Source organism: Podarcis vaucheri (genome assembly GCF_965113315.1).
Source record: "Podarcis vaucheri genome assembly, chromosome: 5".
Taxonomy (NCBI): Eukaryota; Metazoa; Chordata; class Lepidosauria; order Squamata; family Lacertidae; genus Podarcis; species Podarcis vaucheri.
In genome coordinates, this window is record NC_138763.1 from 57,122,010 (window position 1) to 57,139,643 (window position 17,634).

At 45.2% G+C, this 17,634-nt stretch overlaps 2 protein-coding genes across 6 annotated transcripts in view; both read left to right on the forward strand.

Moving 5' to 3' along the window:
- Window positions 1–3,980, forward strand: part of LOC309532471 (disintegrin and metalloproteinase domain-containing protein 9-like) — a 35,377-nt gene extending 31,397 nt beyond the window's left edge. For all 5 annotated transcript variants that reach the window (XM_082222763.1, XM_082222766.1, XM_082222762.1 and 2 more), the window contains exons 20-23: window positions 175–307; window positions 556–628; window positions 892–944; window positions 1,547–3,980. In XM_082222763.1, the coding sequence (XP_082078889.1) occupies window positions 175–307; window positions 556–628; window positions 892–944; window positions 1,547–1,640 (353 nt within the window). In that variant the 3' untranslated portion in view covers window positions 1,641–3,980. The remainder of the gene's footprint in view (window positions 1–174; window positions 308–555; window positions 629–891; window positions 945–1,546) is intronic.
- A 429-nt stretch (window positions 3,981–4,409) lies between these two features.
- PSTK (phosphoseryl-tRNA kinase) lies at window positions 4,410–17,634 on the forward strand. The gene is made up of 6 exons (XM_082222810.1): window positions 4,410–4,706; window positions 6,559–6,856; window positions 8,363–8,561; window positions 9,409–9,484; window positions 16,152–16,245; window positions 16,837–17,634. Exons 1-6 carry the CDS (start codon window positions 4,485–4,487, stop codon window positions 17,019–17,021), a joined length of 1,074 nt encoding a protein of 357 aa, XP_082078936.1. The 5' UTR covers window positions 4,410–4,484; the 3' UTR covers window positions 17,022–17,634.

Below are 17,634 nucleotides of genomic sequence, written 5' to 3' on the forward strand. Positions count from 1 at the left end.
AGTTGTAGTCCAAAAACAGCTGGAGACCTAAATTTTGGAATCCCTGAGCCATAGGGATTAGGCTGGGTATGAAGAAGGTGCTGCTGGATGCGGAACCTTCTCTTCTGCTGCACCATGACATTAATCCTAAATTAAAAGCAAAACAAGAAATTTTCATTGCCTTTTCTCCTTTAGATACATCACTTCGTGATGGCCTGCTGGTGTTTTTTCTGCTTGTGTTGCCTCTGCTAATTATAGTAGCGGTTGCAATTGTCAAGAGGGATGCAATTAAAAGACGTATTTTCAGAGGACGGAGAAGACGCCAAAGGTATGAAAAGAATAAGATCGGTTTTTAAAAACCAGAAATGTGTGCTGCATCTGTGACAAGGTTAAGACAGGCAGTGTTAAAACAGTGAACAGCAGCAAAATACTGTACCTAAAATAATGAAAATCAGTTGTGGCCCCAGGGCTTCGGACTGCCTTCTCCCAGAAGATTGTGTGTACCAGAACCAAATTGAATTTTAATGGAGAAAGACATGTATTATTTTAACCTACCTGTTTACATTATGTTTTAAGGGCTGAAAATGCACGGCAAACAAGACAAAGCAGCACTCCAGGTGGACCAAAGCCACCAGTAAATAATAGGCGGGTAAGAATGTTTATTTTTTTCATCGCAATGTCTTCTTTGAAGTTACTGCTGATGAATGAAGTTTGGGCTAATGTTTCGGCTCTCCATAGGCGCTGTGAATTTGACAATGATTTTCCATTCAGAAATGCAATTCTGCAGAAGGTTAGATCAGTTACATTACAACAGTGCATGGTATTTTGCTAGAATGAAAAGATGCAGTAAGTTTCACTGCTGTGGTAAGAACCATTAATTCTCCTTACGATATATTTCTTTTCCCTCTGCAGCCTACAACGTCAAATTCTGGAATCTTTACGATATCACACTTCCCTGCTCCAAGGTTTGCACTTTTAAATCTTTCTAGCATAATTTTACAGGCATCTGTGCCTACAATCGGGGCAAACATTTAAACTGAGCAAAGACTGGAGATTCAGCAACATTTGAACTGCCCACTGAATCCCTTCTCAGAGAGTCAATATCCAGGGAAAGGTTTCTTTAATCCTGGGTTCCCTGGTGGGAATATCAGCAAGGGCTTCAGCAGTATTTTGCCCGTTTCTCCTGTTCACCTCTATTTATCTGTGGCTTCACTTGTGCAAAGAGTGCACAGTTGACGTGAATCAGGTGGTAACCAATCGTGGTTCATTCCAGAATGTTATTGGAGTACAATTCCCATCATCCCTGAGCATTGGCTATGCTGGCTGGGGCTGATGGGAGTTGGGGTTAAAACAAGGGTACCTTGTTGCCTACCCATGGCATAAAGGGGTAGAACTCTGGCAGAGTAGCTGTCATTCATACAGAGGATATTGTCAAAATAAGTAAGGAAGGAGGGAGGGAGGGAGGTAGAAGTATTCATTATGTTTCCAGAATGTCTATCTCTATTGACCAGCCTCTGAAATATGCCACCAAACACACACTACTAATACTGCATTTTATCTCCTTTAGGCCACCCATACAAGCAAACCTTGGGCCACGTCCATCAAGACCTCCTTTACGACCACCAATCCCACCCAGACCTGTTTACGCAACTCCATCCTGAGAAATTCTCAAGAGGGTTAGATGGACACATTAAACATCTAAGAGGGTAGCAGAAATGTGCCAGTGCTAAACCTGTTACATATTTTTGAAAGTATTATTTTTTATCGATATACAAGTGAAGACCTCATTTTAATTTCTAAAAAAACTGTTGGAACGGTAACAAAAGAATATGGGATTTTTCCCCCTGAATCTCTAGATAGACTAAGACTGCCTTAATCATTAGATCAGTGATTCCCAACATTTTTTTTCTGCAGACCACTTGAAAATTGCTGAGGGTGCTGATGGCCCATTGAATGATTATTTTTTTGCCTGTTATAATGATGGTAATGTGCTGTGCTAGATGCTGTATGATTTTTAAATTGTATTTTTATTGCTTCTTCTATTGTATTTTATGGCATTACTCTATTACAATACACTAAAATACAATATAAGAAATTAAAGAAGCAATAAAAATGCATCTAAAATCAGTATTATTTAATACCGACACACGGACCACCTAAACAAAGTTTGTAGACCACTGGTGGTCCATGGACCAGTCTCAGAACTCATGTATTAGACAGCAGAATACTGTTTGTGTTGTGTCACATTAGCCATCAGGACATTTACATAAATACATCCCTCCTAACACAGGGCCAAACTGATGCAATGCTAAATGTGTAATTAGAATTCATTTTAGGTTTCCAAATTTTAATATCTTTTTTTTTAAGGATGCACAAGGGTTGATTTACCACTGGGATTGCAGCACACAAGAAATGGAGGTCTTGATTAAAATAGCTTGCACACAAAACACACCTAAGGCACAGCTGCTAGCCTTAGAAAAAAGCTCTCATTGATGACAAAGGCAGCTTTCACCCTAAAGCAGGCTTCCTCAAACTCGGGCCTCCAGATGTTTTTGGCCTACAACTCCCATGATCCCTAGCTAGCAGGACCAGTGGTCAGGAATGATGGGAATTGTAGTCTCAAAAAAAAACAAACATCTGGAGGGCAGAGTTTGAGGACGCCTGCCCTAAGGCTATTTTCATAGCTGAGGAAAGAGAGGTGAAACCTATCCTCCACTATACTGCAATCCTGATGGAAATCACTCCCCTACACGCCCATCTTATATATATTTAAAACATGACACGAGTTCTAATGATGCACTTAATGCTGCATCTAGCTTTGCCCACAGCTTTTCTGTGAATAATTGTTCCTTAAAATTCAGCTGCTTTAAACATAAAACAAACTGTGAATGAAAAACAATGAAGGGGGGGAACCATTTTCTGAGTTATTCACTAAGGGGGTGGCCAATGCATGGAATTGAGAGTGCAGAACCAAAGGAAGTGCATGGAGGTAGAACTGATACTGAAAATTGGGTCGGGGGCAGGATTTTACAGACCCTGAGTGCTAATTACATGGTTGGCAAAGCGGACATTAATTTGTTTGAGAATAAGAGCTGATTCCAATGTTGTTTGTCCTCAGCTGGTATTGCCCAAGTTCACAGTTGTTAAGTTCCAAAATACTGTAAATGGATATTTTTCAATATGCCTTTTTGCACTAAAGTAGGCAAAGTACTCCTAAATTAATGGTCTGGTCTTCCATTTCTATATTCCAAACCTGTGGCAGGGGGCATAATTATGCATCCTCCTTATTTAATTTTAATATATAGGAATTTAGATCTTGGTTACAATATTGTAGGAACAGCTCACACTGTCAAAATTATACCTAATCACACCCATTCCACAGTGTTTTTGTTTTGGAGGTGAATGAATGTACAATCCAATTGCTGTGAATGCTATATTGTTAGAAACAGTAAATTATTTGTACGGGTATTTATTTGAATATAAGATTTTGCTGGCTCAAAAAAAATATATCTAAGTGGTGTATATAAAGCAATAAAATAATTAGCAATAGATAAAAGCAGTTGCATTTAAAAATGAGTAATACGCAATGAAATTATATGCCCAGATAGGTTTGCTGAAAGTTTTAGCAGACATTTAAAACACTTTAATGAAGATGTCTGCCAAATCAGAGTTGGAAGGGACTACAAGGATCATCTATCCCACCCTCTGTAATGCAGGAATCGTTTGCCCAACATGGGGTTTTAACCCCCACAGTTCAGCTCATTTTTCTGAGAATGAGGGCTGTAAGGTTTGCTTACAGGTTCTAAAATGCCAACAGAAATCAAACTTCTAACAATACTTTTCAACTACTACTTTTTCCAATACCTATAACCATTTTATATGCAGTTTTGCACAAATCGCTATTAAATACCGGCAGGAAAATGCCGGTACTTTACACAGTTGTATTTCAATGGCAATCTCCGTGAACTATTTTGTAAGAAATAAAATACTTTGCTATTTAATTTGCACGTGTGTTTTTTTTATTGCAAGTTGGTAATATTTAAAAGCAATAACTCTTTGAAAAATCATTAGAAATGTAATTTGTTTTCATACAATAGATCGATATGCCTGCTCTATCAATACCGTTTAGCAGTTTTCATTAAAAGCAACTCACAGCGCAACCAACAATCAGAACCAACTTGCCTTGTCCTCTATTGCATGTGGCCACCCTAAACTGCTGCCCAATCACTGCAAGCGACAAAGGGGTGCCGGGGCTCCCCGCTTGTCTCCTACGTGCAACGGCCGCTTTTACCCCTCTAGAGCCCAGCGTCGAAAGCAACCCGGAAGTCTGGTGCGCGGAAGTAGGAGGAAGCCCTGTCTCTTTAGAACTCCCTGCGCCGAAGTCCCTCCTCAGCGCGCCTGCGCAGTGCTAGCGCGCGGAGTCAACTGCGCAAGCGCAGAACTGAGAGCCGTCGGTCCCCTCCAGGCACGGGAGTTTTAACCCGCGGCACGAAGCGCAGGGCCTCATGGCGGAAGAGCTACAGCGCGCCGGAGGCCACCAGCTGGGGCTGTGCTTGCTTTGCGGTTTACCTGCCGCGGGTAAAACGACGACGGCACAGGCCCTGAGCCGGGTCCTGAGGGAGCGCAAAGGGTGGCGCTGTGTCCCTCTCGCTTACGACGACCTCATCCCTCCGGAAGCGTTCGACCAATCAAAGGAGAGCTCGGGGCAGCGCGAGCAGCAGCCGTTGGTCAGTAGCCTCCTCCCCCTGCTCCTTATTGGCCAGTGTGGTCTTGCGATTCTCATTGGCCAGGGAAAGGTCTTCTCTTGCCCGCGGGATCTTTCAGTGGTAGCACAGCAGCTCCAGGTGGGCAGCAGGATGCGCCCCAGCTTTAATTTTCAGCCGCTGTGCGAGCTTCCTACCGCTGTCATTGCCAAGGATCCTTTTCCTTCTGACGCCTCGCAGCTGAATCCAGCTAGAAGATCTACTGCTTTAGGGTCAGCTGCGGGGTTTGCCTTGAGTAGGCGCTCACCAAGTTTGCTAAAATAGTAAAAAAAAATCTGGGTATTGAGGGAGCCTATTAAAGGTAAAGGGACCCCTGACCATTAGGTCCAGTCACGGACAACTCTGGGGTCTCTAGGCCGAGGGAGCCAGCGTTTGTCCGCAGACAGCTTCCAGGTCATGTTGCCAGCATGACTAAGCCGCTTCTGGCGAACCAGAGCAGTGCACGGAAATGCCGTTTACCTTCCCACCGGAGCGGTACCTATTTATCTACTTGCACTTTGACGTGCTTTCGAACTACTAGGTTGGCAGGAGCAGGCACCGAGCAATGGGAGCTCACCCCATCGCGGGGATTCGAACCACCGACCTTCTGATTGGCAAGCCCTAGGCTCTGTGGTTTAACCCACAGCACCACCCACATCCTTTATTAAAGTAATCTGCTGTAGCATGGCAGCGATAAATGACAAAAGTTACCATTCTTCTAAATTGGCTGTGATTCGCTCCAGCTGCCGACAGAAGGTTTTGCGTATTTCAATTTGCATCAGGAAAAGTGAGCTCGTTTTTAAAGCATCTATGTATATTTTAGTAACATGAAGTTAAGCAAGACTTGCCTGCATATTTTTAAAAGGCATCTTGTTTCCTATTATTTTCTGCTGAAAGTTCCCTTTCTGAATCTTAACATTTTGCTGTTTTGATCCTCCTGTACGGACTGATAAACCAGCATAGTGTTATGTCTTGTTTTACAGTATTTCAGTATGCTGGTTGCTGGTTCAGGGCCCTTTGGGCTGAAAGGCAATACATAAATAAACCAGTGGTGGTGGTGGTGGTATTTCGCAGTCAGTTCAGTCTGGGCATTTGTTGCTAACACAAGCTGTTTAGAAGATGTGAAATTACTTAATATTCATTTGCAGAAACAACCAAGAGTTTTTTATTACCTTAAAGACAAATTTGTTGCAAAATAAGCCCTTCTTGAACATTCCTGTGGCTTCAGTGAAGTCCATGAAATTTACACTGCAATAGGACTGCAATCCTAACTCCTCTTACCTGGGAGAATTCAGTAGGACTTCCTTCTGAGTAGGCATGGTTACGGTTGTGCTATAAATCTGTTGGCCTTTAAGGCACCAAAAGAAAAAAGAAAGTGTACTACTCAATCTGTTGTTGATCTGTGGTAGTATATAAAAACTTAATAGTGTGTAATTATTACTATTTGATTTTCACATGGTTACCCTGCTGGAGTTACTACTTACATGCATTGTAGAGGGGTTAGCATGTTTGTTGCAAGAGTAACAATTGTTTTGTGGTAGTTACACTAATAGTTGGGAAGACTGGTAGCAGCATATTATATTAAACTGGGATTTTGCAGCACAATGCCTGTAAGGAGAGAAGAGTTTTGGTTAAAATGGCATGGGTGGGCCATGCAGAGAATTATAGGCATGATTGATGCTAAGAAAGAATAGCAAATCATCTAAAATATGAAGAGGACAAATGCTGTCCATTTTACACAGCAGCCAATAGCAAAACCTTCATTGCTGTTAATGGTTTCAGTTTTTATCCAATATCTTGCACTCTAACCATTAATAATTGTCTTTTTACTTTATAGATGTCACACTGGAGATTGTATCGTCATGAATTATTGCTGTATCTTGAACATTTCCTTCAAAATTTTATTAAAGGATGCCATTATTCTCCTCCTCCAAACAGAACTGAAACAACATGGAAAAGGTTTGCCTGCTATCTGAAAGAACAAGAATTAATATATCCAAGAACAGGAACTGAAGACTCTGCATCTTGTCAATATTTAATAGATTTTATCCCTCTCAGACCAATATATTTTATTTTAGATGACAACTTTTATTATCGGAGTATGAGATATGAAGTGTACCAGTTAGCTCGCCAGTGTAAGTTTGATATTATATTTTAAGAGAGCAGCTCAGCCTTATGACTCAGCAGTGCAAACCATGATTTGGGATGTTATGGCTAAAAGGGATTCCTATCCTTGTGCAGAGAACAAAGTTCTCTTGTTGTTTCTTAGGGATTCCTATCTGTCCCAAAGATTAATAATCTGCTACATAAAACACCTAAACTATGATAGCATTCCGGGCAGCAACTTGTGATACAGAACTGGCCATTTCTGCATTGGTAGTGAAGCTGGGATTGTACTCCTTGCAGATGTCGGTTTCCTTCCACCTGCCATGACCAATGCCAGGAACGAGACATGGAGAATAGAACCAAGCCAATTTGTCTGGAACTTTCAATTGTTTTCTGGACTATTGCCTCCTGAACAGGGTAGCTGGTTTAGAAACTGGAGGCCCTGAATAGCAATGGCGTAGTTCCTAACTGAGTAGCTAATTTCAGAAAGTGGTCCTGGATAATGACAGCTTGGGTTCTTGGTACATTTATTTTATATCATTCCATAGGGCTTCATCTCCCCCCCCCCCTTTAATATTTAGATCAATCACTGCAAGGGCATCCAATATTTTGGAGTTGGGAGTTCATATGCACCATCTTTCTTTTACATCTGATTCTGATGAGCGTTGAACTGGTGTCTGGGCTCAGTAATGGACTGGATTGCTGAGGTACTGTTGGTGGGTAGTTTGTGTGGGAAGGTGGTGCTCAGTAGTTATAGATGTAGCTGCCCTCTCCTTGAAGGATTGAGTTTGCATCTTGAGGTGCTTGTTGTCCCCAGCTTTGTCACCGGAAGAACAAGAGTTTGTCTGTGTGGCACAGAGTGCCTTCCACAAGCTGAGGCTGGTACACCTGCCTCTGGACATGTACAGCAGTCCAAGTTCTGGTAACTTCCGGAATAGATTACTGCAACGTGTTACAGAAGGCAGTTTGGAAATTGCAAGTTAGTTCAAAGCATAGCTGCCGGGCTGCTAACTCATACCAGAAGTTGGGATCACATTTCAAAAGTGTTTGAATAACTTCACTGGCTTCTGGTCTGTTTCCAGAGTGATAATTTTTACCTAGAAAGCCCTAATGGCTTGGGGCTAGGATACCTGGAGGATTACCTGCCACCATAGCAGCCACCTGGACAATAACATCTTGCTGCTGCTGCTGCCTGCGCCTTTTCAGTTGCAGTGCCCTCTTGTGGAAAACTCTCATCAGGCAGCTTTGCCTGGCGCCTATGTCATTATTTTTTCAGGGAATCCCATTGGCCTTGGTGGCAAATAGGCAACCAACAGGTCTTTGAGAATCTGTGTTACATAGTCTTGTGCAAGCTCTATTTATAATGAATACTAACTCTGAAATACTTAGGATCCCACATCCTTACTTCATGGTGATGCAGAAGACCACATTTTGTGCAAAATTCCTGTGTGCGTGTTATGCCTACACTTTTCAGAAACCATGGTGAGATTAAAATTACCCTCTTATCATCCAGGAATATTTTTATATTTGTCTAGATACCCTGGGCTTCTGTCAGTTGTTCTTAGATTGTCAGGCTGATGTTTGTTTAGAGAGAAACAGTCGGAGAAAACAACCATTACCTGAAGAAACCATCCATGCAATGGTGCAAAAAATGGAAGTTCCAAATCCAGAGAAATACGCCTGGGAGCAGAACAGCCTCATTCTGAAGACTACAGAATGTTCAGTAGAAGATAAGTATGTATGAAAGCAATTATTTACATTGAATTAAATGGAGGCTTCACAGACATCTGTGGGCCTAGCAGAGTGTAGAACTCTGGAGTTGTGCAGCGCTTCTCTGTTCATTGATATTTGCCTTGGAATTTGCAGGGCACCTAGCTGCGGAAAGGGACATAGCTCAGTGATAGTAGACATGCTGAGCATGTAGAAGGTCCCTAGTACAATCCCCAGCATCTCCAGGCAGGGCTGTCTGAAACTCTGGAGAACTGTTGCCTGTCAGTGTAGACAAAAGCTGAACTAGATCAGCCAATGGTCTGACTCAGTGCAAGGCAGTGTCCTGTGTGACAAATGGATGTTGTTAATGTTACAGTTGTATAAGGGATTGTTATTTTGACTGGATTGCAATTGAGATGAATAAAATTTTGGAACACAGAACTATGAAGTAAATCACCAAACCATCAATTCTAGCAAGTGGGAGGCCATCTAAATTATATAATTCGGCATCTGAATGGTTGGGATTAGTAATTGTATTATAATTTGGCAATGTTATAATGAGGCTACCATTGGATTACTCTAACTGAAAACTAATAAAAATTAATATAAAACTATAAAACTAATATAAAAAAGAGAATCAGAAAACAAAAGAAACCCTTGCCAATCTACTGCTGCTCACCCTGAGATCCAAGATTACATCCCAATTTACGTTTTGCTCACTCTTTTCTTTGCTGTCCAACCTCATTGATCTCAGCAAAATTCTTGCCTTGGGCACTTCTGTGATGCCAGTGTCTCATCCTTAGGCGAGTGCTTACATTGCATGTGCATAGTTAGTCTTTCTTTAACATGTTTGTTTTCTTGACTTTTTCAGTCTTCAAGTGCTTGATTTGCTATCTACTGCTCTGGAAAATCCAGTGAAACCCCTGGAAGAGAATACAGAAGTAAAGGTAATATGGAGCTATTACATAGGTTATAAAATAGACATTTGATGCCTGGCACTTCTGAAAATAATCCACCAGTGGAGAATTTTCCACATCGGGGGAGAGCGTTTCCTACACAGGAAATCTAAGACTCACTTTCTGCTCATAAAGAAGGAGTTTGTGCTGTAAAGACAATTGGTGGAATTCAGTGTCGTGCTATTACAAACACTCCATCTGCACAAGCACATCAGTTTTCCAGATGGAATAATTCCCCCTGTCACACAGTTCTGGGGCTTCACCTGACACCCCCCTCAGCCAATGGGGTATAGGGGAAGGCTCATTGCACAAGTGGAAGTCATTATGCAGGGCTTCCGCTAGTCGGGTTCATTAGATGAATCCCACCCAATGGTAGTCCTAACTCAGAGTAAACCCACTGAAGTTCATAATCATGTCTAACTTAACTTTATTCATTTCAATTGGTCTACTCTGAATGCGACAATTCGGTGGCTGTAACTGAGAGAAGTACCAGAACCATCAGGTCCCATTGTCAACAATGGATGGCAAAGGAAATGAGTGCTAGCCTTCTGTAGCAGACAAGAGGGAAGTCTGCCTTTTTTCACCTCATTTCATTGAATCAAAGTGTCTTCACATGTCTTATGGTTGTAAGCTTTCTTGTGTCACAGCATTTCTGAAAAGTGGAGAATGTTCAGTAGGGGTTCTTATGGCAAACTTCAAGAGTGCTCTGTACCGAAATTCCCTCTGTGTAGTTTCACACTTGTCTGAAAGTGCAATTTTTTTTGGAAGCTTCAACTCTCCTCCCTTTATGCAAAGAGGAAGGTACACAAAGCTCACCCCAGTTACTGCATGTGCTCATAATGCCCAAATTTACCCTTTGAAGATCTATCTATCTGTCAAGGGGGTTGATTAGCTGCTTGTGCTTAAAAGTGTGCCCCTTCAGAGTTTGTGCGGCTCCACAAGCCTCTGTGTGTGACAGAGCTCATCAGACATGTCTGCTCTAGTCACTGGTGGAGTCCGACAGTGGCTGTTTGCGGAAACGCCTCCAACAAAGAAGTTCCTTAACGGAAACACGTCTCCTGGACTCACGACGTGACAGCTTCCGACGAAGCATGGGTCTCCCTGCAGTTGCTTCTGACACCTCCCCACTATTTTCGCTGGAAGTGTCTCTCACCCCTTTCTCTCCCCTGCTTCCTGCCTGCGTTGCTGCGTCTCTCTCAGTATTACTGAGATTCCCCTCCAGAGACCCCGTGCTCCCCCTGCTGGTCCCTGCTTTGGCTGTTGAGTCTCTCCCAGTCTCTGGGAGCCCTACCACCTCCTTTCCCTCTGATGTCAGTTCCCTGACATCCACCTCCCCTCCAGGGCCCCCTTCCCCCCCGCCCCCTCCCTCTCCTCTGGGCGGTGAGGAGCTGAAACCCCGAAACGAATCCTCTTCATCTTCAGACGTCTCGAACATTTCCCTCCATCGGTCTTCGTTCCGACTCGCTGAATCCTCCTCCACCTCGGACTCAGCGAACCCCTCCAACTCTTCTTCTTCGTCGGTGGTGGCGAAGTATTCCCTCCGGAACCTCGCCACTGGCTGGGGTTTACGAGGGAATCTCTGATGAAAGGCTTCAATCAGAACCTCGTCATCTACATCCTCTGCCCTGACCCAGGTGTTTTCCGACTCCGGTTCCCCTTCCCACCTTACCAAGTACTCTACTTGCTCTCCCTTCCACCTGGAATCGAGAATCTCCGCTACATGGTAGCTTTGTTCTTTTTCCTCCATCGCTGGTCCCCTATTGACCCTCCCCTCTCTGTCCCCTATATACGGTGACAGCAACGATCTGTGGAACACTGGGTGCAACTTCATGTGGTTCGGTAACCGGAGTCTGAAAGCCACTGGGTTGACCTGTTGCGTGACTTCAAATGGACCCAGTCTTCTGGGTCTTAACTTCTTACAACCTCCTTTAAACGGTAACCCTTGGGTGGACAGCCACACCTGGTCCCCCACCCTAATGCTTTCCCCTTCCCTTCTGGTTTTGTCTGCCTGCCTCTTATATTCCTCCTTCGCCCGGTTTAAATTAAGTTGAAGTTGGCGGTGGATAGCTTCCATTTCTTCAACGAACTGTTCTGCGGCTGGAACGCTCCAGTTCTCCCCCTCCCCCCCTGGGAAGGCTCGGGGATGACACCCGTGATTGGCCAAAAAGGGGCTCATCCCCGTGGACACGTTCTCTGCATTGTTGTAGGCAAATTCTGCCAACGCCAGCTTCTCCACCCAATCATTCTCTCTGTCATTAACATAACACCTCAAATATTGCTGGAGGACCCCATTGGCTCTTTCCGCCTGCCCATTGGTTTCGGGATGACGGGCAGTAGAGAAATTGACCTCTACATGCAATAAGCTCATGAGCCTCCTCCAGAACCTGGAAGTAAATTGTTTCCCTCGGTCCGAAACCACCCTCAAGGGGGCGCCATGCAACCTAAACACATTTTCCACAAACAATTTGGCGGTTTCTTCTGCTGTGACCGCATGTGAGCAGGCTATAAAGTGGGCCATCTTGGTTAACAGGTCTACCACCACCATGATGGCTGTTTTCCCTTTGGACCTGGGCAGATCAGTCATGAAATCTATTGCCACTGCCTCCCAGGGTCTTTCCGGCGTGGGTAGTGGTTCTAATAAACCTGCCGGTGCCCGCCTCTCCCCTTTGGCTCGTTGGCATCTGTCACACCCTCTCACATATTCCCGCACATCTTCCCTGACCTTGGGCCACCAGAATTCCCTGGTGACCAGCCACATGGTTTTGTGTTGCCCAAAATGCCCGGCTGCGGGGTTATCGTGCAGTTGCTTGAGTACCTTTTCCCTCAATTCCCCTTCAGGTATGTATAACGCTCCCTTGTAGTACAATGCCCCATTTCTCTCCTCAAAACCCCCGGGTTTGTCTCCCTCCCTCCTGAGACTCCTGAGTTTGTCCTGGGCGTATTCATCCTGCACCGTTCCCTCTACCAGCTCCCTTTGCCCCACCAATGCCGCCCCACACACCCAGCGGTCCTCGGGAATGACATGGGTCTCCTCGGGTGCACCCTCTCCCTCCAAATATTCAGGTTTGCGTGAGAGAGCGTCAGCCCTAACGTTCTCCGGGCCTGGTACGTAACAAATCTCAAAGTTAAATTTGGAGAACTCCTGGGCCCATCTCAACTGCCGTTGGTTGAGCACTCGCGCAGTTCTCCAATACTCTAGATTCTTATGGTCCGTGCACACTTGCACCTTCTGTTGTGCACCAATTAGTAGATGCCTCCATCTCCGGAAGGCCTCATAAATGGCAAGAAGTTCCCGGTCGTACACCGTGTAGTTCCTCTCAGATTTGTTCAGCTTTCGCGAAAAGAAGGCACACGGTCGCCACTCTGACCCCTCCTTCCCCGGCTGCAGAAGAAGCACCGCCCCTATGGCTCTGTCCGACGCGTCTGTTTCGACCCTCAGCTTTTTTTGTAAATCCACATGTAGAAGTTGTTCGTCAGAGGCGAAGGCCTTTTTCAGTTCCTCAAACGCTCTCTCCGCCTCCCCCGTCCAAACAAACTTCTTTTTGCCGCTGAGACAGTCCGTGATGGGCGCCGTCAGGTGGGCGAAGTTCCGGATGAACTTACGATAAAAGTTTCCAAACCCTAGGAACCTCTGCACATCCTTCTTGGTCTTGGGTGTTTTCCATTCCAGCACCGCTTGAACCTTGCTGGGGTCCATAGCCAACCCCTTATCGGACAAGCGGTACCCCAGGAATTCCACCTCCTTGGTATGAAACTGACACTTCTCCAGTTTCACCCACAGTCTGTTGGCTTGCAGCCTGCTCAACACTTCCCTGACGTCTCTCACATGTTGCTCCTCGTTCTCCGAATACACCAACACGTCATCTAGGAAGGCCACGCAATTCTTGTAGAGCAAAGGCCCCAGCACGTGGTTCATAAAACTTTGAAAACACGCGGAGCCTGTTTGTAATCCAAAAGGCATCACGAGATATTCAAATGCCCCCAAAGGGGTGAACATGGTGGTCTTCCATTCATCCCCTTTCCTTATACGTATCAGGTTGTACGCCCCCCTCAGGTCCAGCTTTGTAAAAATCTTTCCTTTTCGCACCCTGGTCAAAATATCATCAATCCTGGGCATGGGAAAAGCCGCAGGCTCAGTCACTGCATTTAACTGTCGAAAGTCACATACCAGCCTCGGCTTGTCCGTGTTTTTTTTATCCACAAAAAACACTGGGCTACCCCCCGCTGCCTTAGACTCCCTGATGAAGCCTCTCTTCAGGTTCTTGTCAATGAACGCTCTCAACTCCTGCATCTCCCTGTCTGACATGGCATACAGCTTGCCTACAGGAAGCTGGGCTCCAGGGAGTAGATTAATCTGGCAATCAAAGGGCCTATGCGGGGGTAGTTGATCAGCTTCCTTCTCGCTGAACACGTCGTTGAAATCAGCATACTGTGGTGGCACCTTCCCTTTCTCCATTACTTCAGTCCCTGCCAGGGTGGCTTGGGCCCCTGCTGAACCCCTTTCCCCCCTGCAGTGTTCTAAGCAATGTGCTGAACCGAAGGAAACCACTCTTTGATGCCAGCCCACCAGCGGATCATGTAGGGCTAGCCAGCTCATTCCCAAAATAATGGGAGCGCCTCCCAAGGTGGCCACATTAAACGCTATCAGTTCTGTGTGCCTTGCCACCCTCATTATCATTGGGACGGTCTGCAAGCTGACTCCTCCTCCCAACAGCTCCCTGCCATCGATTGTGGTCACCTGCAGGGGGTTGCTTAAAGGGATAGTCTGTATCTGATGTTCAGCAGCAAACTCCTTGCTCATAAAATTGCAAGAGCTGCCGGAATCCAACAGCGCCTTTATTTGTAGGGGGTGTCCATTTTGCAGCTCTAGCGACACTTCAATCACTAGGGCAGGTCGAGGAGCTTCTGGTACGGGCACTTTCACTGCTCTTGAGCCTGGTTGCAGTGCCCTGACGGCAACCAGGCGTTGGCTTTTACTTGCTCCGTTTCTCCCTGCTCTCCTCCCTCCACTGCGCCCACCATCCCTTGCCATTCCTTCCTCTGGGGGCAGACTCTGGCAAAGTGGCCTGGCTGTTGGCAGAGATAGCATTTCCGGGCTCCCTTTCCCTCCTTCTTCGCCCCCTCACTGGGCTTTGAAACTGCGCGCGCGCGGGCTGTTCCGATTTCCATCGGCTCTGCCGGCGGGAAAGCTGGCTCAGGAATGTCTGGAATGCGTAACTCCTTCCAACGTTCCCCTCTCCCTTCCCGCCTCTCCAAGGCTCTTGCCTCCTGGCGCGCTCCAATGGTCAGCGCAGACTTGGTCAGCTGATCCATCGACACAGCCCTGGGGCTCCTGGACAGCTCGTCTTTCACAGCCGAAGAAAGACCTTCTTCAAACAGCATCTGAATGGGTGCTGCCGATAAATCCCACCCCAATCTGTGAATCAGCATGGTAAATTCAGTCCAGTACTCACGGACAGATCTGCTTCCCTGCTTGCAAGCCATCAGCTGTCTGCGCACCACCCCTTCCTCAATATCGCTGGAAAACATGATATCCATTGCACGAAAGAATTTCATAGTGTCCTTTAGGATATCGTTGTGCGTTGCCATCAGGGGCCGAACCCAATCACGCGCGCCCTTCTCAAGATGCCCAATTACGAAAGCAACTCGCGATTCCTCATCAGGGAACTCATCAAACTGCACATTCAGGGCATATTGCATCTCTGTCCTAAAGGCATGATAGTCCTTGGGGTCCCCCCCAAACTTCTGCACCAATCCTGGTACCTTTCTGGGGAACTGAGTGGTTCTCCCCTTCTTGTCAGCATCCTGCGCCCTCCTCTCCTCCAGCCTCGCCGTCTGCAGCGCAAGTTGGACTTCCAATGCTCGGTATCTTTCCTCCAAGCTTGGACCAGCTCCTCCGGCTCCGGCTCCTGCTGGGTCGCTCATGATGCTTTCTCCTGCACAGGCAGCGTACAAAGACTGTCGGACTGCTGTCAAGGGGGTTGATTAGCTGCTTGTGCTTAAAAGTGTGCCCCTTCAGAGTTTGTGCGGCTCCACAAGCCTCTGTGTGTGACAGAGCTCATCAGACATGTCTGCTCTAGTCACTGGTGGAGTCCGACAGTGGCTGTTTGCGGAAACGCCTCCAACAAAGAAGTTCCTTAACGGAAACACGTCTCCTGGACTCACGACGTGACAGCTTCCGACGAAGCATGGGTCTCCCTGCAGTTGCTTCTGACACCTCCCCACTATTTTCGCTGGAAGTGTCTCTCACCCCTTTCTCTCCCCTGCTTCCTGCCTGCGTTGCTGCGTCTCTCTCAGTATTACTGAGATTCCCCTCCAGAGACCCCGTGCTCCCCCTGCTGGTCCCTGCTTTGGCTGTTGAGTCTCTCCCAGTCTCTGGGAGCCCTACCACCTCCTTTCCCTCTGATGTCAGTTCCCTGACACTATCTATCTATCTATCTATCTATCTATCTATCTATCTATCTATCTATATCTTCAAAGGGTAAATTTGGGCATTATGAGCACATGCAGTAACTGGGGTGAGCTTTGTGTACCTTCCTCTTTGCATGTGTGTGTGTGTGTGTGTGTGTGTGTGTGTGTGTATATATATATATATATATATATATATATATATATGAGCCCAGTTCTAAAAACATTTTTTGTTGTTGATTGTGGCCAGGAAATGGATCGAGCTATTTGTGCAGCCAGTGTTCTTCATCAAGCAGACCAGGCTGTCAGGCGAGCTGTCTCTCAGACCATGAAGACTGCTAAAGGTATGCTTATTTGCAAGAGGTTGCTTAACTTGCTTTGCATGCACTTAAATTAGAAAGGCACAGTGCAACAAAACCATACATGCGCAGCGGTTTATGACTACTATTTAAAGACACTGTTTATGCACAAAGGCCCTATACATGCCAGTTGTCCTTTATCTATGAAGATTCCTCTTTTGGAGATCCCACTCCTGAGGTAAGCCTCTATTCATTTTCAAAAAAATAGTGGCTTTGCTTAAACCTCTTAAACTTTTGATCTTCCTTCCCCTTTAAAATAATAATAATAATAATAATAATAATAATTAATAATAATATTTATATCCCACCCATGTGGCTGGGTCTCCTCAGCCACTCTGGGCAACTCCCAACAGAATACTAAAAACACGATAAAGCATCAAACATTAAAAACTTCCCTAAACAGGGATGCCTTCAGTTGTCTTCTAAAAGTCAGATAGTTGTTTATTTAATTGACATCTGATGGGAGGGTGTTCCACAGGGTGGGCGCCGCTACTGAGAAGGCCCTCTGCCTGGTTTAAGATAAATTTAATATAACAGTAGGTAAATCACCATGTGCTGTATATTTTGTTTCCCTAGATAATAACCTTACCCCAAAGAAGATGAAGAGCTTGGCAGATGAACTAAATATGCTGAAAGTGGAATTTTTGGAAGATTTGAGGCATAGAGAAAATGAGAAAAATAACCAATTGAATATGAATGTAACCTCTTTATTCAGCCAACAGGCAGATGGCATTGTTAAGAAATATTTAAGTGAGAAGTAGTAGCATTTTTATACATTCAGTGAAGGGGGATATAACGCTGTGGCATGTGGGTTTGGCAAGAATACTAGATATTGCTGAGATTTGGCATCTGATGTCTCATTGGAAAAAACTGAGCCAATTCCCTCACTCTCTCTGTTCAGACTGCCTGCCAAAAATACCAGTTGTACCAAGAAGCTTCAGGATCCATAGGGAGAAGAAAGATACAGCGAAATTTACCCTTGCTATAATTTGAAATATGTCTGCAGCCAGGATCATTGACCCAGATGTTAATTATTCTTCAAAGTCCCACCAGCCCCTACTAGCATGGCTGAAGATCTAATGGACGATGCTAGTTGTAGTCCAACAACTGGGAGGGCAAGGGGCATGGTGGGCAAACAATGGCTGGATCTAGACACATTAAAGAAGCATTCCAGTTAAAAGCGTTGTAAATTTAAATAGGGAAAACAAGTACTGTAGATAAAGACAGGACTCTACAGTGCAGTCTGGTGGCACAATGTTATATTGCATATGCAATGCATATAAATCACTTTTTCTTTACCAATTTGGCTGAGTTGTGTGTGTAGCTTTAGCACTGTTATAAAATACTGTACATTAAAGAACATCAGAATCAAAA

Excerpts from the sequence above, each read along its gene's own strand:
- PSTK (XM_082222810.1), top strand. The coding sequence starts at position 4,485 with ATGGCGGAAGAGCTACAGCGCGCCGGAGGCCACCAGCTGGGGCTGTGC. Across the intron at positions 6,857-8,362 it reads GTACCAGTTAGCTCGCCAGT|ATACCCTGGGCTTCTGTCAG; the intron begins GTAAGTTTGATA and ends ATATTTGTCTAG. Across the intron at positions 8,562-9,408 it reads GAATGTTCAGTAGAAGATAA|TCTTCAAGTGCTTGATTTGC; the intron begins GTATGTATGAAA and ends TGACTTTTTCAG.